The sequence below is a fragment of the Beauveria bassiana genome (genome assembly GCF_000280675.1).
Source record: "Beauveria bassiana ARSEF 2860 unplaced genomic scaffold BBA_S00015, whole genome shotgun sequence".
NCBI lineage: Eukaryota > Fungi > Ascomycota > Sordariomycetes > Hypocreales > Cordycipitaceae > Beauveria > Beauveria bassiana.
This window is the reverse complement of record NW_007930850.1, coordinates 584,353-608,199: the sequence shown is the minus strand read 5'-3', so window position 1 is coordinate 608,199 and position 23,847 is coordinate 584,353. Positions and strand designations below refer to the sequence as shown.

Genomic DNA, 23,847 nt, shown 5'->3' with positions numbered 1-23,847 from the left:
AAAAGCAAGCCGGCGAGCGATCTATGACAACGTAGGCACACTGGTCGTACAACGTTGTTTTTGATCAATCGGTATAACTATTTCTAGTCTCGTAAAGGCCCAATCTCATCATGACGATTCATCGCGGTGGAGTGAATGGGCGACGGCATAAGCCCAACATAACATTTACCTCTTTAGGACACCAGTTCCACGCTGTAAGCTGACAACACTACGCATGACATGCAAAACCAAATAAATACCCCGGCGCTGCAATAATTTCAAAAGTGGTATGCCAACGGTGTATATCTTTCAGTCTCATTGTTTTCATTTTCATCTACTAGGTCTGATTCTTCAGCCTCGCTGTACCACAATGTCTTCCAGTCAAAAGACTGTCCTCATCACCGGGTAGGAGCCCCCTCCCCCCCTTTCAACGCAGAACAACCAACGATGATGGCCCGACTAACACGCTGGCAGCTGCACGCCCGGCGGCATTGGCCACGCGCTGGCCCTACAATTTCACGCGGCCAGTTAGTTGCGTTTTTTTTCTTTTCCCTTTTTCATTTGAAAACTTCAGATTTAGTCCAAAAGAACAAACTGACAATATTTTGTTGCAGACTACCATGTCATTGCCACAGCCCGCCGCGCCGAGGTCCTCGATGAACTCGCCGCAATGGGCATGAGCGCCGTTTCGCTAGACGTCACCTCGAGCGCCAGTATTGAAAAGTGCAAAGCGCAAGTCGCCAAGATAACCGGCGGCACCCTTGACATTCTCGTCAACAATGCGTGCGTAACCCCCCCCCCCCCCCCTTTTTCTTAAAACTTCCATGTCAACGATAACCCTCGCTAACACGCATGTTGCCCTTGCCTCCCTGCAGCGGTCTGCTGTACATGCTACCCGCGACCGACATTGACATGGACGGCGTGCGCTCCACGTTTGAGACCAACGTGTTTGGCGTCATGGCCATGTGCCAGGCCTTTGTCCCGCTGCTGATCCCCGCCCGCGGGCTCGTGCTGCAGATATCGTCCATTTCCGCCGTCGCCGCCGACCTCTTTGCCAGCGTCTACAGCGCGACCAAGGGCGCCCTCAACGCGTACTCGCGCAGCCTGCGCCTCGAGCTGCGCCCCTTTGCCGTGCGCGTCATGGTTGCCGTAACGGGCACGGTCAAGTCGCGAATCGCCGCCAACGTGGCGGCGCAGAGCCCTCTGCGGCTGCCCGAGCATTCGCTGTACCGGCCGGTCGAGGACGTGTACGCCCAGCGCCACCGCTTTAGTCAGGAGACGGTCCCGATGGATACGGATGTGTACGCGGCGAGGATTGTTGCGCAGGCGGTCCGCGGCGAGGGCTGGATGGGCGGCTGGCTCGGCGGCTCGCCGGACTGGTACTGGACGGGGGGCCTTGCGCGCAGGACGTGGCTTGGGCAGTACTTGCCGACGAGCTGGACAGAGGGCTTGGTAGCGGCGCTGTCGGAGAATGATGAGATTACGAAGCGAATTCACGCGGCGCAGGAAAAGACGGCGTAAGGGGCGGCGGCATGTCTGCATCTTCATTTCTCTTTGTACATGTAATGAGCGATTCTTCGACTCTTTCCTTTCCAACATAATTTGAGCAATCCCAGAAGAAGCAAATGTCCAGAACCAATTTTGTACATGAAAAGCAATTTGTAAATGAAAAGCAATTTGTAAGTGAAAAGCAATTTGTAAGTGAAAAGCAATTTGTAAGTGAAAAGCAATTTGTTAGTTGTAAATGAAGAGCAACATGTACATGGAACGCAATCTGTACATGAAAATCAATTTGTACATGAAAACGACAAGCCTCGAGTGCAGTAACCCGCGGGCAAAACATCTTTCGACACAACTTTTTATCTTCACTCCTCGCGCTTCTCCGAGTCTTCAAGCAAAATGGACGTCGTCCTCTGCAGAGTCTCAATCGCGACAAGCACTTCCTGCAGCGACTGAATGGACCTGTCGTTCGCCTCGTGCAGGGATTGTCCCGTGGCCCTGGCCCAGTTCGCGTCGTCCCGCTGCGCCCTCTCCAGCGCCGCCAGTCGCGCCTCGAGCCCGCGCAGCCTAGTCTCGTACAACTGCCTCTCCTCAGAGGCCATGATACTATACTCTACGCCAATGGCCGGCGACGGGGCCATGTAAGCCGCCGTCCTCGTTTCGTCCTGCGCGCGGAGCTCCTCCCGCTGACGCCGGGTCTGGCTGGCCATGCGCCTCAGCTGCACGGTGAGATCCTCCCGCCGACGCCGGCTCTGGCTCATTATGCGCTGCGGCTGCACGTTTTGCTCTTGTTGTAATTGGTCTGGCGCGGCCTCGGCGGCGGCCGCGTGGCGGTCGGTGTACTGGGTCAGCTTGGACTGGATCAACGCCCGCGCGGGCTTGGGCGATGGCGGCAGGACAGGCAATGATGCATCGCCCGCGTCAGTTAAATCAATCATGTCGAAAGAAGCAACAGTCTCGGGGACAAAGTGATGCTCAGAGGAATCGCTGTTCTTGAAGAGATGGGTTCGCTTTGGGGTATGGTCTGTAGGTATGGAATATGCCAATTCGTCCTGTTTAGGTTCCGAGCGAAAAGTAAAGTGGCACTCGTCAAAGAAGAAGTTGTCGCTTGCTAGCATGGATTTGCCCTCACTAGTTTCGCTTGGAGAGGACGAAGACTTTCGCTTTCGTTCCATTAATGGCTGGTCCACTGACGGACTTGCAAGTTGAGTCTGGACGCCGGGCATTTTGGGCGTGCCGGCTTTATGAACCAACGTCTTGGACTTTCGAGAGGACTGAATTTCTTTCAGCAGCGCCCTGTTTGAATCTACATTAGTATGTGCTGCGTAGAGTCCTCCAGCGCATTGACTCACACTACCTCTGGATCCGTCTCCCAGAGAGACGTGACTTTCTTTTCGGGGGGTTCAACGCCGGCCAAGCAGGGCGGTAGCTTCGCGTCCATGAGCATGTCAACGTGCCAGTCACGTATCTTGAGCCATGCCGTACGCGTCGCGGCAACTGTGGCCTCGTCCACTTCTGCCGAGTGCCCAATCTCCGGCCGCGGCCGGATCAGAAGCCACTCGGTTACCAGTCGCACCAGCAGAGAGATCCTCTGCTCGGCCTTGCCAAACGCCGCATAGCGAGCGTCCGAGTAGAAGTTGGCGATACCGCTCACCGTGTCACGCTTGTCCCCCTTGGCGATGCCCCAGTCCTCTGTCACCCACTTCCAGAAGCGGGCGTCGTGCATGAGGGGCGCGTAGAACAGCATCATGCGAAACAGGACCACGAGGTTGGCGTAGGAACGGGCGGCGCGGTTGCCCTTTTGAAACCGGTTGTTACCGAGCATACCGGACATGACATGTTCCACGTCGGGCGGGATCTTGTTGCCGGAGAAGAAGGCTTCGGAGAAGCCGCTGATGCGCGGGAGGCGCATTGAACCGGGCATTGTAGTACACGGTGGATGGTATGAAGGCAGCGAGATGATGGCTCTGACAGGCTTTCCAGGTCGAGAATGATGAAAAGGATGTTGAGATGGCAAAACAAAGGTGCGGTCAATATTATGTGGCTACATAACATGCCCATGTGCGCGTGCGGCGTTTGCACCAGCTGGCGTAAGAGACGCGCCAACTACAAACGGAACGCGCCGACATCATATCCAGAGAAAACAAATCCCCTGGCTTCTCTTTCTGCTTTAGCCACTGGAGACTCGTTGTCTATGTGTTTTGCTTGGATCTTGGTCGCAGTTCGGCAAACAAGTCTGCCCTAGCAAGTTGTTTCGAGAGCAGTATGCGTAATTTTGAATGCTGAACATGTTCGGAAATGACGTGCAACTGGAATCCTTTCTTCGTGTCCAATTGTCTGCTTCTTCATCTAGGTAGCTTGTCTTCGAACGTAACGGAAGCGAAAAAGTCGGCTGCCTTAATCATGATCTGGAGGTATAAGCTGTTGTAAGCCTAACCGTGAGAAACACAATCCGAGGTGGCTATGATTTTCAGTTCCTCGGATCACTACTTAGTGCTACTGCATTTTATACACTAACTCTTGCGGATGCTTTGAGTGCGCTTGCTCCGCGAGCTCATTCGCTGTCCACACGGCACTTGCCGATCAACCACCTCCTCGCCCTTGTACCCAAAATTGTCACTCATGTTATATTTTCTCATCTTCGACTCCGACTCCGTTTATCCATCCACCGTTATCCGACTGTGATATCGTCCTGCGCCCCGTCCCCACCGAGGACCATCTGCCATGTCCGGAGGGCGCCCGCGTGACTCGGACCTGCTTGGTGCCCGTCATCGGAGGCCGGAGCAAGTGGGACAGCGAAACAAGCGTGACGAACATATGATGGCGCCCTAGGGCGTGGTGGCTCTAAGATGGAAACTATCCGCTATTTGAAGCAAACGTTTCCTTCTTTCTTCATCATCGTGACTTGTTTGTTCTTTTTATACACCGGTATGCTGAGCTTTGTGCTTGCGTGCGCGGCTGCTGCCCTACTGTGGCTGTCTTATACACTCGTAAGCCTTCCCCTAGTTGATCCTGTCGTGTAACACACAGCACTGATGCATCCCACCACAAGATTCGAACAAGACGGGTCGCCAAAGTCGAACCGACGCGGGCGGCAGAGAAACATGCCAAGACACAAGAGATTACACCGCTGGAGGGTCTGGATTGGGAAAATGAAGAGCCGAAGCAGCTGAGACCGTTCAAGCCAACCTACCACATCACAATGGGTACACATCCATCTCTTGGCCCCCAAACTTTTCAACAGCCGCATTCTACTTACACGCGCCCAAAGCCTTGCGAGCAGACACTCCCCAGGAGCTCATCACCATAGACCGCGACTACCGCTCCCGCGTCCTCCTCCGCCGCTCCCTCCTCGCCCAGCACCCCTCCACCGTGCACGGCTGCACCGCCCCCGGCGCTGCCGCTGTCCGCGAGCTCTACACCCACCTTCTAACCAACCACCTCCCCGCGCGCTACCCGACCATTTTCCAGCTCGTCGGCTCCGGCTCGCTCCTGCACAACGCCGCCACAGGCGCGACTCATCCGACCACACCGCCAGACGACGACAGCGGCGGCGCCGAGGCGGCACTGCGGGTGCTCGGGGAGACGGTGGAGGAGGACCTGTTCTTGCTGCGGGAGACGCCGCGCGGCCACGAATCGACAGCGTTTGTGTGCTGCTTCCCGGCCGGCTTTGATCCGAGCGAGAAGCTGGGGCGGCTGCTGAGCGAGATTCACGCGCCGGTGCCAGGGTACGACAAGATTGGGGCGAGCATGGAGAGGTTCTTTGGGAAGCTCGAGGTGGGCAAGAGCGTGAAGCGCATGAATGTATGACCCCCAGTCTTCTTCTTCTTCCTCTCCTAATCATGATTGTGGTTATTATTGTTTATTCTCTTATCGACCACTCGGGATAATTACTGACTAACATTGCCGCAGTGGACTGTCCAGACGCACGACCAGCTCTTCAACTGCAGGGCCAACCACGACCTCGCCGGCCAGGACTCGTCCACCCCCGACCAAGACGTCGACATTTCCCAAGTAATTACATCTTTGGCTCAATTTTCTTGTTAATAATATACAAAACAAACAGCTAAACTAACCAACCCCGCAGACCTTTGTCCGCATCGAGCTGCAGACCCTCACCCGTCTCCCGCAGACCCGCGCCATCCTCTTCTCCTTCAAGACGTACATGTACCCCGTGCAGCAGATCAAGAGCGAGGGCGGCGGACCGGCCTTTGCCGACGCCGTCGAGGGCCTGGCCACCGGCAACGCACCGGGCATGCGCACCTACAAGGGAAGCGTGCGCTGGGGCAAGGCCGTGTGCGAGTACCTGCGGTCTTAGCTGCGTTGCGTTGGTACTGTCATTCACGATTACATGACAGTGCACTGAAAGAGTAAAGTGCTACGACCAAGAAAGATTGGTCTGCATGATTTTTTCTTTTTTTTTTCTTTTTTTCATGTACACCGCTACGCTCGCTCTAATCATCAACTCCTCGTCGAGACCAATGTTGTCTACATCAATCGCTCTTTATATTCGTGTGAAGAAAACTCCCCGTGTATGCTTTTGTACTCTAATAAACAAGATGCAAAAAAGAAACAACAAAAGAGTGTATGCCGAAACTCTCATCAACAATGTAGGCAACACGCTTTTAACCCCACGACACGAGCACCTTTTTGCCCTTTTTACCCTTTTTCCCTTTACCCTCCTCCGCCTCGGCCGCTTCCGCCGGCGTTGCATCCGTCGCCGCGGCACCACCACCCCATTGAAAGTTGGACTCGGCATGGCCGTAGTCGCGCCGCACGCCGCGCCCACCACCATAACCGAAAATCGTCGTCGTCGGCTTCGGCGCTGCCGGCAACGCCGGGAAGCTGTCGTCGCCGCCGCCGCCGCCGCGAGTCCCCGCGCGCAACGTTGTCGCCACAGACGCCGCCGGGACCCACGATGGTCGTGACGACGACGACGACGCCGACGTCTTGGATGCTGCGAGAGAGGGGTACGAGACGGAAGAGGAAGAAGAAGCAGGCGCGCGAGCCGTCGAAGAAGCGGCGGGCGTCCAACCGGGCGGCGTCGCCGTATTCACCGGCGCCGGACCGCCCAAGCGCGTGCTGTTCTTAAGCTTGAGCACGCGATTTGAGTGTTTCTGCGCAGGCGCGCCGTGCGGCGCCGCCGGGCTAGCGGCCGCCGCATTCGCCCATCCACTCGAGCTCGACGTCTCGCCCTCCATGCCGCTGAGCCCGGGCAAACTCGGGTAGTCTTCGTTGATGGCGCGCCAGTCCTGCCACGCCTTGCGGAGGCTGTCCGCTTTGGCCTTGTTCTCGAACAGGTCCGCCACCTCCCGCGTCATGGTGCCGAGCGCATTAGAGGAAACGTCGGCGAAGAGCGTAAAGAGCGCGTCGATGAGCTGCGGGGCGGTGAGGGCGCCGCGCTGATACGACGAGATGTGCTGCCGGAAGAGGCCCAGCTTGGCTGCGTCGTTGCCGAGGAGGTTTGCGGCGCGCTCAATGACGGAGCTGTGCCGGACCAGGCGTGCGCGGTCCTCGGGCGTCATGTTGGCTGTATCGGTGAGGGAGAGCACGTCCATTGCATCGGCGAGGTGGGCGCCGGGGACGGCGGCGCGAACGGTGGGCGTGCTGGAGGAGCTGCCGTTGCGGGGCGAGCCACGACCGGCCGAGGCGGCGCCGGACGTGGGCGTGGCGGCGGAGAGCTGGCCGCCAAAGGTGCGCTGCGAAACCGACTGCGCAGAGTGAATGGCCATTTGTCGCTGAAACGCAATCTCGTCTCGACGAAGCGGTTGCGTGTACGGAGGAGGCACCGAGTCCTCGTTCGGGTCCCTACCCCGTCCACGACCTCGTCCCCTCGCGCGACCTTCACCGTCTCTGCCGCCGCCGCCACCACCACCACCGCGCCGCTCCTCCTGGTATGACGGCCTGAGGTCAAAACCAGCCATGTCCACCACCCGCGCATCACGGCCGACCGTCTTGCCGCCGGCGTGCTCAGCCAGGTTGTGCGCCTGCAGATCCATGTTGGACTCGAACACGACAAACTTCTTCTCCATGCACTCCCTGTCATTGCAGAGAAAGTGGTCCTTTTTGAAATGCTGCTCCAGCGCGTTGTAGTCTACAAAGTAGTGTGGCTTGCGGGAGTCGCGGCGGTCACAGAGGAAGCAGCGTTCGTGCTTCATGCGGCAATGCTCGTACAAGCGATCGTCGTCGTAGAAGCGTTCGCCGCAGAAGCCGCACAGCGGGTGGCCCTTGAAGCCCGTCTGATCGGCCGCGCCGGGCTTGTCGTCGCCGCGTCGCATGTGCTTCTCGAGCTCGCGGTCGGTGAAGAGCTCGTGCTCGTGCGTAAAGACCTTTTTGTTGCGCGTGCACAGGTCGCACATGCGCTTGCGGTGCGCTGCCTTGACGTGGCGGTGGAGGTCGGGCCAGCCGAGGCCGGCAAAATCGCACGAGGCGTCGGGGCAGTTGTACCGGAGGAGGAGGACCGTGTCGCCGACAATGTCCTCGTTGGTGTATTTGATGCCAATGTTGGTGTCGATGGTGGTGAGATCGGCGGGCTTGTAGTCTTCAAACCGTTTTTCGGCATCGTCTGTAAAGATGACGTACGGAGCCTCGGTCTAGCAGGCGTTGTCAGAATGCTGTGAAAAATATGTAGCTTGATTATATATGACTTACTCGGCAATGTGCACAGTCCTTGGTCTTGTAGAGTGCTCTCATGCGCAGTCCGCAGATGTGGCAGGTTTTGTGGTTGCAGGGGGCAATGGAGTGGTGCGCCACAGGGTTGGCGCAGATGAAGCACACTTCTTCGTTGTCGTCGCCGTCCTTATCGTCGTCGACGTTTTGCGTCGCCCTGTGAGCCGGGGCCGCGATGCCAGCCTCCTCCTTGGCCGCTCGAGCAGCGACGGCGACGTCTTGCGCGGCGGGCTCGGCGGGCAGGTCATCCTGTTTGGGGCCGCCCCGGTGGCCTCCACCGCGTCCTCTTCGACCGCCGCCTCCACGGCTGTTTTGGCCGCCACGATCGCCGCGGCCTCTGCTGCGATTTCCTCGTCCGCGCGAGGCTTGGCCGTTGCCGCCGCCTCCCGTTAAGGATCCAGCCGCGTCCGGCATCGTCGTGTTTGCAGGCGGCAGTCTCAAGAGTGCGTAGTGGGTGATTGAGTTACAGGGTGCGTGAATGGGAACAAACAAAGCCTCAGTACTAAAGGCTAGCTGGCTCCCAGTATGGTCCTCGTTTAATGGAGCTGGGAGAGTCGTGATGACGGGCAATGCGAGAGAAATATTTTCCCGGATCCTCGCGGAACTGCGAATTGATGAACGGTGTCCCAGAGGGCTTCCACTAATTTTAGAGGGGCATAGCTGCCAGAATCCATTTCGAGGCCCCGAAAATGAGACGAGGGGCAAATCAGCGGCTGAGATGTAACGATGACTCAGCCAGGCCGCTCGAAAGCAGCGGGGGGTCCTTCAGCTAAGGTACAGGCGGTAAGGTACCTACCTACCTTAGGTATCACGCGAAGTAGGTATCAAAAAAAGAGTCATACGCCGCGAGCAGGGCTCCTAGTCGCGACACAACAATGAGATATTCTAGAAATTAGTCTTCCCATTCAAATATGCCGTGGCTTAGGAATTGGGTGCAGTTGGTAACCTTTTCCTTGACCAATCCGTATAGTGCCGTGTTGGTATCTAGCCAACTCGTAACCAATCAGCCAAACCACCAATAAATCATCCATCACCAAGATTGTTAACCAGTATATTGTAGCATTGAAAAACCTGTGGCTTCTTGCCCAACGGACTTCCCATACGCCAGTAGTATCTCCGCGGCCCATTTCATTTCCACTCCGCCCACGCATTTCCCCTTTTGCTGCACTCGACGCCTGAATCCTGGCATCTGCATAACCTGTTCGATTTGTATGATTCCTCGCTGCGCCGCCCTTTACCCCAGCGAATTCGAGAAAAAGCAATAAAAGAGACTAAAAATTATGACCCACGCAATTGAAAATGACAACCAATCGCTGTCAAACACAGGTGCCCAACGCCATTGGCATAGCACGTCGCGTCGGCGGACCGCAGTGAAGCAGTCTGTGTAGGCCTACTTGCTACTCCTCGCCGACGGGGTAGAGATGTTGACCAATCTCCTTGTTCATCTTAAACATGTCCACCCTGGGTTGCCTAAACACAGCAAACATTCGATCGTCGCAAAGGATTTGGCGCTTATCCTTGGGATCCTGGAGTTCGTTGGCTTTGATGTGTTCCCAGAGCTTCTTGACGACCTGGGGACGCGAGAGCTATGCTGGTTAGAACAGAGCTAGTCACTCGTGCATGATCGACATACCTGTGTTTCTCCGCACAGAACGGAGAGGCTGTCGCTCAGGTTAAATGGCTTTTGAAACCCTCCACCAGCCTTTCGTTTGGGAGGAGCGTCGCTTCCATTAATGTCGCTATCGTCGTCGTCGCGGACGCGCTTGGCGCTCTTCTTCTTCGGGGCACGCTTCTTTTTGCCGCTGCTCGGCTTGTCGCCACCGCGCGTAGTGCGGCCTCGAGCCAGTCGGTTCTCTTGCGCCTGTAGCTGGGCCGCCAACTTGGCGTCGGCGTCTTCCACCGACGATGATCGCTTCGCCTTCTTCTTGGCGGGCTCGGAGCCGGCCGAAGCATCCGAGTCGTAGTGGTTGTAGCCATTCGTGGCAGAGCGCTTGCTGGGTGTGGGCTCGGGGTCAGGCGAGGCCTGGGCGTCGTCGGCGTCAGCACCCGAGACGGCGTCAAAACGTGCTTCGATTAGCTTCTTGACAGCGTCCTGTTGCAGTGGGTTAGCGACTTGCACAATTGGCGGGACAAGGTTGCGCGCATGTGATACCTTCTGCTCGCTGAGGTCCTTGCCGCCAAGCGAAGTTTCGAGACCCTGCCGAATCTTCTTGCGCGAGATGGTTTCGAGGTTGGCTGTGGCGAGGATACCGTCGATGATGGCCGTGTACTGTCGCAGCTCTTCAGAGCTCACTAAAAGCAAAGCAAAACACGCAATTGTCAGCCTGAGCGTTGAACTGGGCGGCCATGTCTGGCCGGGGGCAGCTGGTTAAGCAGCCGATATGGAGCCGTACAAGGGGCGCTCATGGTGTTTGGCCTATATCGCGTGCCGATAAGGAACAGCGCGGGGAGGGCCCAGACGACGACGTCGAATAACACGCAGAGACAAATCGGGGGACGTCAGCGAGTCTGCGCAGGCGAATGTGGGCGGTTGCGAACACCGTCAATCAACGATGACGAGCTTTTGGCGGTCGCACGAGGAAGCGAGCGTATGCTGAGGAAAGGGAAACAGACGTGTTGGCAGAGGCGCGAGCGGGACGAGTCAGTGCATTACCCCCCAAGGCCTAGGCAGGTACGTGCGAGGGCAGCGAGCAAGAAGAAAAAAAGCGAGCGAAGAGGAAGGGGAAAAAAAAAACAAGAAGGGATTCCCAATGGCGCTTCTCGTCCGATGAGCTAGATTGCCGAATCGCAGGAAGCCGGCCAGAGGTGTTGGCTGGCAGAAAGAACCAGATGGCGATATGGAGCTTGTCTGCGTTTGCGGAGGGTTGAAGTTGGGCGACGGCCGTCACCTGATGGACTGACACTGGCGTCGGACAAGGTTACAACGGAGAGCCAAGGTAGTTACCGTAACACCGCGGCGGCGCCAATAAAATCAATGGTCGTACGAACCGGGCGTCACACACGCGCGCAGCGAGCAAGGCCCAGCCAAAGGAAAGAAGAAGAAAAAAAGACGGTGGCAGGGGATCCGCGGCACGGTCCGCCAAACGTCGAGGTTGACCGCGAGAGCGACAATGGCAATGGAAGGAGAGAGACCGTGGGAGGAGCTGCGACCCAAATTGCTGATTCAATGAGGGGGTAAGGTGTAAAACGGTCGATGGATCGAGAAGTTGCACGTTCTTGGCGAGATGAGTGCTGGCGTGGAGGGCAACTTTGGATGATGATCAAGGATCCGGTGACACGGCCGAAGCTGGGGCGGTCGTGCCGAGCATGTGGCTGGTGACGCCACAGAGACACTGTACAGTGGGCCCAGGGTAGTTCAGAGCAAGATCACCAACGAAGAAGGCCCATTAACCCATTCCCGATTTGGAGAGATGGTGAGAATAAATACCATTGCAGGATCCGTTTCTGCTAGAAATCACCGGAGGCACTGGCTGCTGTGGGCGCCTAGGGCCTAAATATAGAGGCTCGAAGCGCCATGACGCGAAAACGCTGGTTTCCAGTGCTAGAGGCCAGGAGTTCATGCGCCACACCTACACCACCCAATCTTGTCAGGAGTACGGATACGATCTAGGTAAATATCTGAAGTATCCTGGTCATAAGCTAGCTACAACAACATTAACACGTACAACATCTTTCTCTCCACTCCAACAGTCGTACACAGCTCTCGGTCAAGCTCCATGGCAGTCAGATCCATATCTCATTGTTGTAAATATATACCTCTCTACTGTACAAGGTCCGTATCGCTCCTCGCGACTTTACTGAATCACTCACCTCCACAAGATCGAAACCCCCTCTCTGTATAAACTGTGTCTTGAAAGAATGGTTCCAAGAAGATGAAGAAAAAAAATGAGATGACCAACCAAGTAGTTGTGCTGGAAAGAATTAAAAATTTTGTGTGATCCCAATGTATCAGATTGTCCCCCTCAGGAGCCCGCAGAGGAGGACTCTCGTACATGTTTGTTCCATGCCGTGTGTAATAGTTGTGAGATGATGATGTATGCTTTTTTATGGTCTTGGCCTCCGGGCCAAAGCCATGTAAATTCGAGCCCGAAACCCGTGTTAGGAAAAAAACGCCGTAAAAGTATTCCAAGATTGATTCCCAAGAAATGAATGTTCTTTGCATCTTACAACATTGTTTCATTTATATGCCGACAGTGCATCACGCTTTGCCCGCGTTGCGGACCGCCTGTATGAACTTATACTCGGCGCCGACCTCGCCCACAGCGCGCGGCGCGGTGCTGTTGTTCGACGCCTTGGCCATGACGGCCCAGACCTCGTCTGGCGTCTTGCTGCCGAGCAGGGCCATCTCGCGCTCCATCAAGACGGCCACGGCGGCGCGGACCAGTAGCGAGTCTCCCTCAAACACGTACACATCCCAGAGACGGGCTGCCTCGTCAATAGCCAGCAGGCTGGTGAAGAGGCTCGAGAAGAGATCGCCGAGGTACAGCTCCGGCGTAAGGTCGGGAACGCCGCTCGTCAGGTGATTGTGCAACGTGACCGACTTGTGGCTGAGAGTGCGTAAGACGAGGTTAAAGGCGGATGCTTGCGCGGTCGCGTCGGACGTTTGAAAGGACAATGGCAGAGGTCGGTTGAGTATGTTGGCAAGCGCGACAAATGCAGTGCCGGCGTCAGGAAGATTGAGCAGTAAAAGCGCGGCAATCGTCTGATCATGTTAGCAGGATGAGACGAAAGGGTGGAACAAAGTGCGTTGGGACATACATTGCATCCAGAAGCGTAGCCGATATCGACACGGTACATGGAGTACGCACAAAGAACATCTACAAGAGCCGCGTGTAGAGGGCCTCCCTTCTGAAAAATTCGAAGCTCGGTCCAGGTGCTCTCCGAAGCAGCCTGGCGAATGTCTTGAAACCACTTGGCCTTTTCTTCATCGCCCTCTTCCGCCCTGTTCTCTTTGATGCGCCGCTCCACCGCGTGGACACGGCCCAGGGCGGCGTGAAAGGAGCCAGCGGACAGTCCGAGTTCATTGCCAATAGCCTTGGACCAGACGGCGCCTCGGCTGCGGGGGGCTATTCCGCGCCACCACATGTCGCGGGTTCGGCGCTCCCGAATAGCGTCGTTCCAGCGCGGGATGATGTCGTCCTCCCAGAGGTGCATGAGCGTCTCAGCATTGTTGTCGCGATGTGTAGTCTGGGCTCTTCGGGCAGCTTCGCGGCGCTCGTCAGCCTTAGCGCTGGCGGCCATCATCCTCTGATACTGCTTGACGTGCCGACGTTCTTCTGCGGGATCTTTGGGGGGCAGCCATGATGGACGGGTGCGGCTAAGAACGGCTTCCTTTTCCTTGGAGATGGGTAGAGGGTCGACCATGTTGTCGGTTCGGCGCAAGGGCGGAAGCTCGGGGGTGGAAGATTTGCCGCGCTCCTTGCGGTCGTATGCATATTCTTGTGTTTGAGATGAAGCCCATGTGTTGGGGCGGGTGGCAGAGGGGCGGCGCGATTGCATCTCTTCCAATTCATCGGCATGCTCCTCAAGTTTCTCTGTAAGAGCGCGGGCTTCGGCATTGAGCTCGGCGTGAGCCATGCTCCAGCTGTGTGCGCGCGTCTTTATGGGACTTGTCGGACAATTCTCTGCATCCGACTTCCAGGTAGGCGATCGCAGCGAACCCTGTGCTTGGGCGACGGCAGGCGTGCCATTACCGACACTGCGAACTCGCTCCTTTGTAGTCCTCTCAGGCGAGGTGCTGGCAGACGGTGCTCTGCTTGGCGGACGTTCATGCTGAGGGCGAGGAGAAATGGGAACATTGTCGAGGACCAAGCCCTCGGGAATGTCGTCACCCTCATCTTCGTCACACTCTTGCTCGAGATCGCTAATGGACTTGCGATCAAGATTGGCTTGCCAGCTGCCCCGACGGGGGCGAGGAGGGTAAAAGGCGTCGCGAGAGCGACTTGAGAGAGCTGGGCTGATGCTGCGCTGGCGATGTACCTGGGGCAGCGAAGTGGTGGAGAGGCCCTTTTTGAGGGTCATGGGACGGGGGGCGTCGGTCAGGGCAGCGGTGCTGGTACTGCGGGGGTTGGTAGAATATACATTATTTCGAAGATTAGGAAAAGAGCGTTTCGGGGCGGGTGCTCTTCTGTTGGCGACGAGGGTGCGTCCAGACTGGGGTGGGATGTTAACGTTGATCGAGGTGGGCGAGGTGATGCGGCGGGTGACGATTTGGGTCGAAGCCTTGGGTGTGGCGGCGTGGTCATCGTCAAGGCCAATGTCCTCAAAGTGGCCAATGTCGGCGAGGACGCTGCCGTCGTCGCTGGTGAGGGAGTGAAAGGACGACGACTTGGAGCTCTTGGAGGTTGTCATGCCTGGAGGAGAGCCAGGACTTTGCAGCATGGTGGCGACGGCGTAGGTGGAGCTCATGGCGACATGTCAGGCTGAGAAGACGCAGTATATGTGACGAATTAAATACAAAGTCGTAAAAATTATCGAGGTATCGGGAGCAGAGGACGTTGGTATTGAACGCAGAGTGTGGCGTTTGTGAGGGCGGACAGAGACAACGTTCGAGGGGTCGAGTGCCAGACAGGGGCAAGCGGTGGGAGCGAGTGACGACGGCGGTCGGTCAGACGAGAGAAAAGGAGAGAAAAAGATATACGGCGAATATAGGGAATACAGCGAGTGAGATTTTGTAAATATGCAATAGGGAAAAGGGGTAAAGAATGAGTAAAACTGAGAGAGAAAAAACAAAAGTGAAGCCAACGAGAGAATGGACTGCGGAAAGACAGCGGAGTAGGGGAACAGGGAAAAGAGACTTGTCGATGACGGCGGTCATGAACATCCATCCGCAGATGAACTAACCTGTTTCCTGGTTAGCACTGTTGACTGACTGACTACCAGAGCCTGTAAATAGGTCAACAGGTCAAAGGAAAGGTCTGTCAGGTTGCATTCAGCGGAGCAACAGAGACAGCGCAGGGGTACAGTGGCCTTGCAGGGTGGTGGACGCTGGAGCCTCCTCTGCTGCCCAGAGCTTCCAACTTTCATTCAACTTTCATGTCAGCTTACACGCCAAATTCCCAGTCAACTTCCAAGCCAACCTACCACCATTTCCTAACCTGACTGATCAAATTGAAGCCAAATTGCCTGCCTGTTCAACCAATTTGATTATCTAGATAGCCAACTACCTGGACACATTTTTGCACTCAGCGGTCATGATTTACCGTCGCGAGGTCCGAAAAAGCACCTGCAATCACTGGTGGGGTCAGCACGCGCCTCGCTGGAGCCCGCTGGAGCCGCTTGTTCTGTCTGTTCTTGCCACTTGCCAATCACTCAGTTTTGGTACCTACCTAGGCACCTAGGTACCATGGAAGTTTGCCAGACGCGAATAAGGTAGGTACCTATACCACCACGGCAGAAAATCAAAATTATAAGCAGCATGTTACATGCCAATTCTCTTGTCTCTCGACGCAACAATGAATCGAGAATCTCCTCTGTCAGATTGATCGCTTCGTTTTGTTTTGTTCTGGCCTATCTGTACCCTCTTTCTTTCTCTGTTTTCTTCCCCACCGCGCTCGCCGTCCTCGCTTCGCTCGAGTAGCTGCTGCACGTACAATCAGTGCATGTAAGCACCCCCTATCGTCTCCTCTCATAAATACACCTAATTAGCGCTCCATTTATTGGGGGGCCGCCGGTCTAAAAAAACGTGCACACCGTCCCTCCATCCGTCTGTCACCTCAAACTTTAAGCTCGCCTTCCCATCCACTGCAACTCTCGGGCAACCTTTTCCGGTCAAAGTGTCACTAGACCTTCAACAGCTCATGTTATTCAAAATAGGTAGCAACTACTAGCTGGCCATCGTGTCTCTGCCACAGAACCAAAGCGAGACTACTAAGTAACTCCCCGCCGGCAGCAGCCTCACCCTAACTAGAACGGATCCTGGTGGTGTCACGCCAATGGCCTCGACGCCTTGCCTTTTCCCAGTCCACTCCCTCCGTACGGAGCCAAAAAACCTCCTTTCGAAATCTCCTAAGAAATAAATTCTCCTTCTCCCCAGATGCAACACGGCAGAAAATGTGGCGCAAGCCACCACAGCTGCCCAGTTTCTTTCCCATCGAAACACGCATGGCTGCTCTTATTGTATTGCCCTCGAGCCGCTCTATCCGGTTGGATTTGATTGACATTGCGGCCCTCATATCGTTCTTTGTTTCAATTTCTTTCATCAATCGGTAATAGAAACTCAGAAATCAACACACGACAATTTGCTCGAGCTCTTTGTCAAGTCTCGGGGCACTCACTGCTCAAACCACCCGCGAACCATCGAGTCACTAGTCGCTCACCATCCCCCTTTCTTCCATGCGCATTTCTCTCTTTCCAATGGACCCGGTGGATGCGCTGAATTTGGTCTAGAACTTTGTCCGCCCCATCTCCGCTGATCCTATCACCCCTCGCCTAGTCTCGCCGATCCGCCTGCTGGTTCTCATGATGGCACCACGAATATGTAATTACAGATTATTTGTTGACAATCAACAAAGTTCACAGCCCTGGTTTAAACCTTAAATTTATAAAAAGAAATTTGAACAGAATCATGTTGAAATCGCGCGTCGTGTCAGCAGCGCGTATCTTAGTGATACCACGACGCTGGCTACGATTGTCAAGGTTTCCCCTCATCTGTCCGGTTCATCCAGAGACCTGTTTCACCGTGTCCGATGCGGATTGTCCAGCATGTCCGTATGGCCGTCTTGATCCGCGCACGCGCACCGCGGCGGCCTCTTCACGCCGGTCCGCTGCCTGCCCACCGGTGTCGCGTGCCTGAGTAAGCCTCCAAAGGAACCTCACTGAGCCTGGCCGCTGGACATTTGCATCATTGAGCCTGCGTGGTTCGGGCATGCTTTCGACGTGCCAAATATGGACGAGAAAAATCAATCATTGGTCTCTTAATTTTGACCCCGCTTTGCCAGCCCATTGCAGTTTCCTGGCTGATGATATCCGCTTCGTCATTTGCAGTGTTATCATGCCGAAATATTCGCTCTTATACTTCTTGTTGAATAAGTCCAGTTCATTTCCTTTTTTTCTTCCTTTACATATTTCTCCTTTCTTCATGCGACCTCTCAACTCTGATTACCATCTTCTTCCTCTTGATGTACCCCATTAACCTGTTCGTCTCACCTTTGGCCATGGCAAGACAAGCATGAGACACTCGGCGTTTGCCCTGCACAACGAAGACGGCATCCATCCTGTCATGCATGACGCTGCGCATTCCCCCACATTACTACTCCAGGTCTTTTCAACATGATTACCATGTCAGTGCATGTGACAAAATCAAGCGAAAAACGCAGAGTTAATGGACACGTCCGCTTCTCCTCGTGCAAGTTCGGCAACTAATAGGGGCTACCAATCTTCTGCAGTCATCTACAGACTACTGCATGGTAAAGCATGCCGCCCGCCACTTGCCATTGTCCTTTGTCACTTTAACTCGGCCTCAGAAGGCACAAAAAACGGGTTCAAAATTGTAAGCTCTAAGCAAAAGCACAGGCAACTAATCGTCTGCATCTCCTTCCCTTTTCGTGGTCCATCCCTTGCCCAATGTAGGCGCCTCAACCGATCGTGGTCGTCTGTCCAAACTCAGAGCTGCAGCATCTGTACCGGCAACTTGCACACGAGATCCAAAGTAGTGGCCATTACTGTTTATTCTCTTTATCCCATAAAAGCTCACCGTGTCGCATCGTCGTCTGCCTGCCTCCGAAACAACTGTCCCGGGCGCCGCCACACCCTCCCCAAGTGCGCCATGACCGCCTGCAACGACGCTGGAAGAGCAGGCGCAGTATTTCCCGGTCTAGTGTGCTGCTGCTGCAAGCATCTCGACTTATGGAGCGAGGCCTGGCTGGGCGACTTCTGCAGCGTAAGAGGATCGGACGAGTTTGCCACAGCGCTGGCCGGGAGGTGTGGTTCCCGATCAGACCCAGTGGGGGTTGGCTTTTCGGCTGATGCGATGGTGTCTGGTAAAGAGGGTTTCTCTGCGGCAATGGGAAGGACAGGCAGTGGCTGCGTTCCCTTATCTGCGCGGAAGCGGGGTGATGCCGCAGACGATGGTGCCGTAGACGATGGTGCCGCAGACGATGGTGCTGTAGACGATGGTGCCGCAGACGATGGTGCCGTAGACGATGGTGCCGCAGGTGTTGCCACTGCCACTACGGGTGCTGCTATCGGTGCAGGCACCGTCATCGGGAAAGGGACATGCGGCGAGTCGACGAAGGCCTTGTTTCGGACGTCGAGGGGCCTCTGTCGCTGCTCGCCTTCCTCGACCGCCGGGCCCGACGGCACCACGATCGCATCATTGCTTCCACCCCGCGTCGCCTGCGGCTGCTGCCTCCGCGTATGCTTTCCTTCTCCAGGCTGTCGCTCCTTGTCGGCGGTCCGATCTTCTGCGCTCACCAGTCAGCCTCAGCTCCGTCTTTGTTTCGTAGACCGTAGCTCGCAAAAGTCCATGTTACCTCGTGACTCTTCGACCGCCGTCTTCTTGCTCTTTCGCGGCAATGTAGCTTCGTCTACCGTCGGGAGAGTTAGCCATGTACCGATTGCACGCTGAGAAAACGTCACTTACCGCGATTTTTACCGCGTGCTTCCTTCATTTGCTCACGATAAAATGTCGTGCGTCGCTTCTTGAACGGGGGCTGCGGCGAGACGACGCAGTCTGAGTCGGAATCGGAGCTGATTTCTATCACATCCATCATCGCGAGCGGAGAAAAGTAAAGGGCTGGCTGTGATTATGAGATGCGCGATGGAAGCTTGCTAAGTCAGTGTGCAAACGGCACTGGCTTCTGCCTGAGTTTGCGCTTCTTCCTCACGTGTCAGTGCCATTACAACATTCACTCTGCTCTCACATTTGCACGCAATTAGAGCGCATGTACGGCATTCACTATACCGGTCTTATCTATGGTATCATTACAGATTCATGCCCACTCCCCAATGATATATCAAACTTTTGCTTCTGTTTATATGCATTAACCCTTTCTACATCTGCTCGCGGCGTCGCGGGGCCGCTCTGATAATATCATCAACACGGAGGAGGAGCTGCACATAGTTAGCACGGTGTGTCATAATTCGTCGGCAGCCGTGATAAAACTCACCTCTGCAGCCTCGCTGGCTGACGACACGACAGCTCTCTTCAGCTTGTAGCTCTCAATAACACCCAAATCTCGCATGTCGGCAAGCCCGCCGCCCGGCGTCGTCAGGTCAAGACCATATGTAGACATGCCCTTGTACACTGTATTGCGCAAACGTGCCACCAAATCGCTTGAGTCCAGACCGGCATTGTCGGCCAAAATAGTTGGCAGCTGTGTCAGGGCGGTAGCGAAGCTGTTTACCGCCATTTGGCGCTTGCCCTCAACTCTTGTAGAAGCGCCCTCTACGGCCTTGGCCATCAGCATCTCGGCGCAGCCACCACCAAGAGTGGTGCGAGGTTCCAGGACAGTCTGTGACAAAACGGCCAGGGCATCGTGCAAGCTTCGTTCGGCCTCGTCCAGAAGCTGATCAGTTGCACCGCGGAGAACAACGGTACAAGCTTCACCCGCAGAGACGCCAGAGAACTTGATCAGTGTGTCTTCGCCAATAATAACCTCCTCAATCAGGTCGCATTGCCCCAGCTTGACCTGGTCCGGGTGATCAAAAGTGGAAGCAATCTCGCCACCAGTGACGAGAGCTAGACGCTCGATGCCGTCAAAGTCGGCGTGCTCAATCGACATGATGCCGGCGTCCGTAAAGAGCTGTTCGGGCCAGTTGTAAATAAGCTGCCGGTTGATAAAGCAGTTGATGCCGTGTGCCTTTATCTTGTCCACTTTGGCCTTCATCTTGTCCTTTTCGGCCTTTTCGAGCTCGGCAAGCTTGGAAGTCGAACCGACCTTGACGCGAGCGCCGAAAATCTTCACCTTATCGGTATCCATGGAGGTGTTGGCGACAAGAATTTTGGCCTTTTCCAAGCGCTTGGGCTGGTTGACACCAATCTTCTTGTCCAGGATGAAACCCTCATCCAGATAAGAGTCACTCAGTTTTCCGCCAGCCTTCTTGATGATCTGAATGTGGCTCAGGTCGGAGGACTTCTTCAATCGGAGAACGGCATCGGTAGCGAGCTCGGCAAAGTGCTCGCGATCCTGCGCGAGGACCTTAGAGCTCAGGGTCGTGCGGGCAATGGCGACGAGGTCTTTGCGGAAAGCGTCAGGATTCTTGCTGTGATCGACGGCGGAGGCTTCAAGAGCCTTGAGAGCGGCTTGGCTAGCTATTCTGTATCCTTCGATGATGGTTTGGGGGTGAATCTTCTTATCGACGAGCTTCTCGGCTTCGCGAAGCAACTCGGCGGCGAGGACGGCAACGGATGTTGTGCCGTCACCAACTTCGTCATCTTGCACTTTGGAAATGTTGACCAGGACCTTGGCGGCGGCGTTGTCGAGAGCAATCGACTTGAGAATGGTGGCGCCGTCGTTGGTAACCATAATTTCGCCAGTGGATCTGTCGGTGCATTAGACAGTGTATAGAGAGGGTCTGGTGTTGTCTTGTGCGCCGAGATCGCATTTGTAACTTACGCAGACTGCAAGATCTTGTCCATACCCTTGGGGCCGAGGGTGCTCTTCACCAGGTCGCCAACGGCAATGGCCCCGACAAAGGCGGCGAGACGCGCATTCTCACCCTTTTCCTCGGTGGTTCCCTCCGCAAAGATTTGTGTAGGTGCAAACGACTACAGTAAAGAAGAGGTTAGTTGACCTGAGTCTGGTAGTCTTGGTCACAGGCAGCATCATACCATTGTAGGCTTTGTCACTGATCGAGCCTATCGTGTGCAACAAGTGAAGCGGGAATCAGTACTCTCCGCCCCTCGAAGCTCATCGAAGGCAGCCTTTTTTTCTGGAGCTTCCAGCAGTCTTGCAGGTACAACCCCACTACCTGTCCGCTGCACGTGACTTGCCCCTCGATGGGCAAACTGCCCGGCAAAGGAAGATCGCTTCTCCGCGCACACATTGTGCAAAGTCGAGAACCACCAAATTTGCGCCAGGCCAGGCCATAGCCAAAAAAACAGCATCTCGCCACGCACGACACGGCCGTTCCATTCGCGCCGCACGAGGATCTCCCTGGCACAGTCGACACTCTGCCCCCGCGTGCAGCTCTGGCCTATATATACCCTTTCGCGTCCGCCGTCATATTTGCAGCTTTTCTCTCTGTGAATCTTTACAAAAGCGACAAAAGCGGGGCATTGTCAACAGACCCCTCGCTTGCAACACCACCACGACAACATGGCGCCCTCTTTCGATCATTTGCGCGAGGCCGACCTCGACGACGACGAGTTCAACGAAGATGACATTGACTTTTCCGATCTCCGTGAGCGCTTCGACGTACAGCTCGACAAGGGCTACGATACGTTTGTCGTCATCGATGGTCTTCCCGTCGTCAATGAAGAGCAAAAGCCCAAGCTCGTCAAGTTTCTGCTCAAGAAGCTTAACACTGTTGGAAAGGCCCGTGAGGATTCTATTTACATGCCCATGGGTGACAACGACAAGTCTTTAGGGTTTGTGAATCCCGCGTCTTGTTGACTTGTGTCCCGCTAAATGGTATACAGATTCGCATTCATCGAATACTCAACCGCCAGCGAGGCCGCTGCTGCTGTCCGCTCCCTCGACATGGTCCCTCTCGATAAGAAGCACACCCTGAGAATCAACAAGATTAGCGACATTGAAAGATACGGTGCAGAAGGTCGTATCAAGGAAGAATATGTCGCCCCCGCGATTCCTCCCTTTGAGAAGCGTGAGCATCTCAGGTGGTGGCTAAAGGATCCTGCCGGTCGCGGCCGCGATCAGTTCGTCATGTACCGCGGTGACAACGTTGGCGTTTTCTGGAACAACGAAAAGGACCAGCCTGAGAACATTGTTGAGCGCCAGCACTGGACCGAAACCTTCCTGCAGTGGTCGCCCAAGGGCAGCTACCTCACCTCGATTCACGCCCGTGGAGTCCAGATCTGGGGCGGCAGCTCATGGTCGAAGCAGGGTCGTTTCCCCCACCCTTTTGTCAATCTGGTTGCATACTCGCCCAACGAAAAGTACCTTGTTACTTGGTCTAACCGTCCGATTTCGGTGCCCGAGGATGGCGGCGACGGTACCCTTACTGCTGACGATGAGGGCAAGAATTATGTCATCTGGGACATTGAATCCGAAATGCCCATCCGTTCGTTTGCTAACTTGGAGCCTCCCAAGTCCGAGGATGGCAAGCCCCCGCCCAAGCAGCAGTGGCCTGCCTTCAAGTGGTCGGCCGACGACAAGTACGTTGCTCGTCTGAATCCTGGCCAGTCCATCTCCGTCTACGAGCTTCCCCGCATGAATCTCCTCGACAAGACCACCATCAAGATTGATGCCGTGGTTGACTTTGACTGGGCTCCCGCTACAGTCAAGCGCGACGGCGTTAAGACGTATGAACAGCTGTTTTGCTTCTGGACCCCCGAAATTGGCAGCAATCCCGCCAAGGTCAGCCTGATGAGCATTCCATCCAAGGAGATTGTCCGCAGCCTGAACCTCTTCAATGTCAGTGATGCTAAGCTCCACTGGCAATCAGAGGGAGCCTACCTGTGCGTCAAGGTCGACCGTCACTCCAAGTCAAAGAAGTCTCAGGCTACGACGCTTGAGATTTTCCGCGTCAAGGAGAAAGGCGTTCCAGTTGAGGTTGTAGACACTATCAAGGATACCGTCATCAACTTTGCTTGGGAGCCCAAGGGCGACCGTTTTGCCATCATCACCACAACTGAGCCCGTGGCCGCCACAGCTGTTACGCCCAAGACGGCGGTTTCTTTCTTCTGTCCCGAGAAGGCCAAAGGTCCCGTCGCTGGTAACTTTAAGCACCTGCGCACACTGGACAAAAAGAACAGCAATGCCATCTACTGGTCGCCCAAGGGTCGATTCGTGCTCATTGCCACGATTGGCAATCAGCAGAGCTCGGATCTCGACTTCTTCGATCTCGACTTTGAGGGCGAGAAGCCGGAATCGGATAAGGATCTCACGGCCAACTTGCAGCTGATGAACACTGGCGACCACTACGGTGTGACAGACATTGAGTGGGATCCATCTGGTCGTTTTGTGGCGACCTGGGCCTCTGCCTGGAAGCACTCTGTAGGTCCATCCCTTGCCACATTGGTGTCAATGCATACTAACAATATCTAGATGGAAAATGGCTATCACATTTACGACTTCCGTGGAGAGGTTCTGAGGGAGGAGCCGGTGGAGAAGTTCAAGCAGTTCCAATGGCGGCCGCGGCCGGCGACGCTGCTGAGCAAGGAAGAGCAGAAGCAAGTGCGCAAGAATTTGCGCGAATACAGCCGCGTATTTGAGCAAGAAGACGCCGATCGTGGCGCATCTGCTGACTTGGCTGTGGTGGAGGCGCGACGCCGTATGCTCGAGGAGTGGTACATGTGGCGGGCGGATGTGGAGGAGGAAGTGTACGAGGAAAGAGAAGCGCTGGGGCTACCGCAAGATCCCCATGCTGCGCTGTTGGCGGCAAAGACGAAGGAGGTCGAGGGCACGGGAGGCTCAGTCGAAGAGGAGAAGATCATCGAGGAGATTGTGGAAGAGGTGTTGGAGGAGTCGGAGGAGATTGTGGGCTAGAGCGCAAGCTTGCCGTGCATATACATGGAGTGACTTTTTTGCTGTACGGGTAGAAAAAAGACGGAGCACGGCCAGGCTCGGTAATGAC

General features: G+C 55.5%; 9 protein-coding genes across 9 annotated transcripts; 3 read left to right on the top strand and 6 right to left on the bottom strand.

Annotated features, from left to right (window-relative positions):
• Positions 1–349: 349 nt before the first annotated feature.
• On the top strand, positions 350–1,500 carry BBA_05779 (short chain dehydrogenase; the record flags this gene model as incomplete). Its single annotated transcript, XM_008600876.1, has 4 exons — positions 350–384; positions 454–506; positions 594–762; positions 855–1,500. 4 exons carry the CDS (start codon positions 350–352, stop codon positions 1,498–1,500), a joined length of 903 nt encoding a protein of 300 aa, XP_008599098.1.
• Positions 1,501–1,844: 344 nt separating this feature from the next.
• On the bottom strand, positions 1,845–3,403 carry BBA_05778 (uncharacterized protein; the record flags this gene model as incomplete). The annotated part of the gene is made up of 2 exons (XM_008600875.1): positions 1,845–2,775; positions 2,832–3,403. The coding sequence occupies 2 exons, from the start codon at positions 3,401–3,403 to the stop codon at positions 1,845–1,847; spliced, it is 1,503 nt and encodes a 500-aa protein (XP_008599097.1).
• A 1,278-nt stretch (positions 3,404–4,681) lies between these two features.
• On the top strand, positions 4,682–5,797 carry BBA_05777 (putative HRQ family protein 2; the record flags this gene model as incomplete). The annotated part of the gene is made up of 4 exons (XM_008600874.1): positions 4,682–4,685; positions 4,751–5,283; positions 5,392–5,493; positions 5,567–5,797. The coding sequence occupies 4 exons, from the start codon at positions 4,682–4,684 to the stop codon at positions 5,795–5,797; spliced, it is 870 nt and encodes a 289-aa protein (XP_008599096.1).
• A 307-nt stretch (positions 5,798–6,104) lies between these two features.
• BBA_05776 (zinc finger protein) lies at positions 6,105–8,562 on the bottom strand (the record flags this gene model as incomplete). The annotated part of the gene is made up of 2 exons (XM_008600873.1): positions 6,105–8,072; positions 8,131–8,562. 2 exons carry the CDS (start codon positions 8,560–8,562, stop codon positions 6,105–6,107), a joined length of 2,400 nt encoding a protein of 799 aa, XP_008599095.1.
• A 983-nt stretch (positions 8,563–9,545) lies between these two features.
• BBA_05775 (DEK C terminal domain-containing protein) lies at positions 9,546–10,554 on the bottom strand (the record flags this gene model as incomplete). The annotated part of the gene is made up of 3 exons (XM_008600872.1): positions 9,546–9,734; positions 9,782–10,440; positions 10,542–10,554. The coding sequence occupies 3 exons, from the start codon at positions 10,552–10,554 to the stop codon at positions 9,546–9,548; spliced, it is 861 nt and encodes a 286-aa protein (XP_008599094.1).
• A 1,792-nt stretch (positions 10,555–12,346) lies between these two features.
• On the bottom strand, positions 12,347–14,556 carry BBA_05774 (TBC domain-containing protein; the record flags this gene model as incomplete). Its single annotated transcript, XM_008600871.1, has 2 exons — positions 12,347–12,850; positions 12,907–14,556. 2 exons carry the CDS (start codon positions 14,554–14,556, stop codon positions 12,347–12,349), a joined length of 2,154 nt encoding a protein of 717 aa, XP_008599093.1.
• A 3,282-nt stretch (positions 14,557–17,838) lies between these two features.
• BBA_05773 (uncharacterized protein) lies at positions 17,839–18,860 on the bottom strand (the record flags this gene model as incomplete). Its single annotated transcript, XM_008600870.1, has 3 exons — positions 17,839–18,551; positions 18,621–18,674; positions 18,731–18,860. The coding sequence occupies 3 exons, from the start codon at positions 18,858–18,860 to the stop codon at positions 17,839–17,841; spliced, it is 897 nt and encodes a 298-aa protein (XP_008599092.1).
• Positions 18,861–19,140: 280 nt separating this feature from the next.
• BBA_05772 (T-complex protein 1, beta subunit) lies at positions 19,141–21,003 on the bottom strand (the record flags this gene model as incomplete). The annotated part of the gene is made up of 4 exons (XM_008600869.1): positions 19,141–19,200; positions 19,257–20,631; positions 20,706–20,857; positions 20,983–21,003. The coding sequence occupies 4 exons, from the start codon at positions 21,001–21,003 to the stop codon at positions 19,141–19,143; spliced, it is 1,608 nt and encodes a 535-aa protein (XP_008599091.1).
• Positions 21,004–21,407: 404 nt separating this feature from the next.
• BBA_05771 (eukaryotic translation initiation factor 3) lies at positions 21,408–23,759 on the top strand (the record flags this gene model as incomplete). The annotated part of the gene is made up of 3 exons (XM_008600868.1): positions 21,408–21,679; positions 21,731–23,267; positions 23,319–23,759. The coding sequence occupies 3 exons, from the start codon at positions 21,408–21,410 to the stop codon at positions 23,757–23,759; spliced, it is 2,250 nt and encodes a 749-aa protein (XP_008599090.1).
• Between the last annotated feature and the right edge of the window lie 88 nt (positions 23,760–23,847).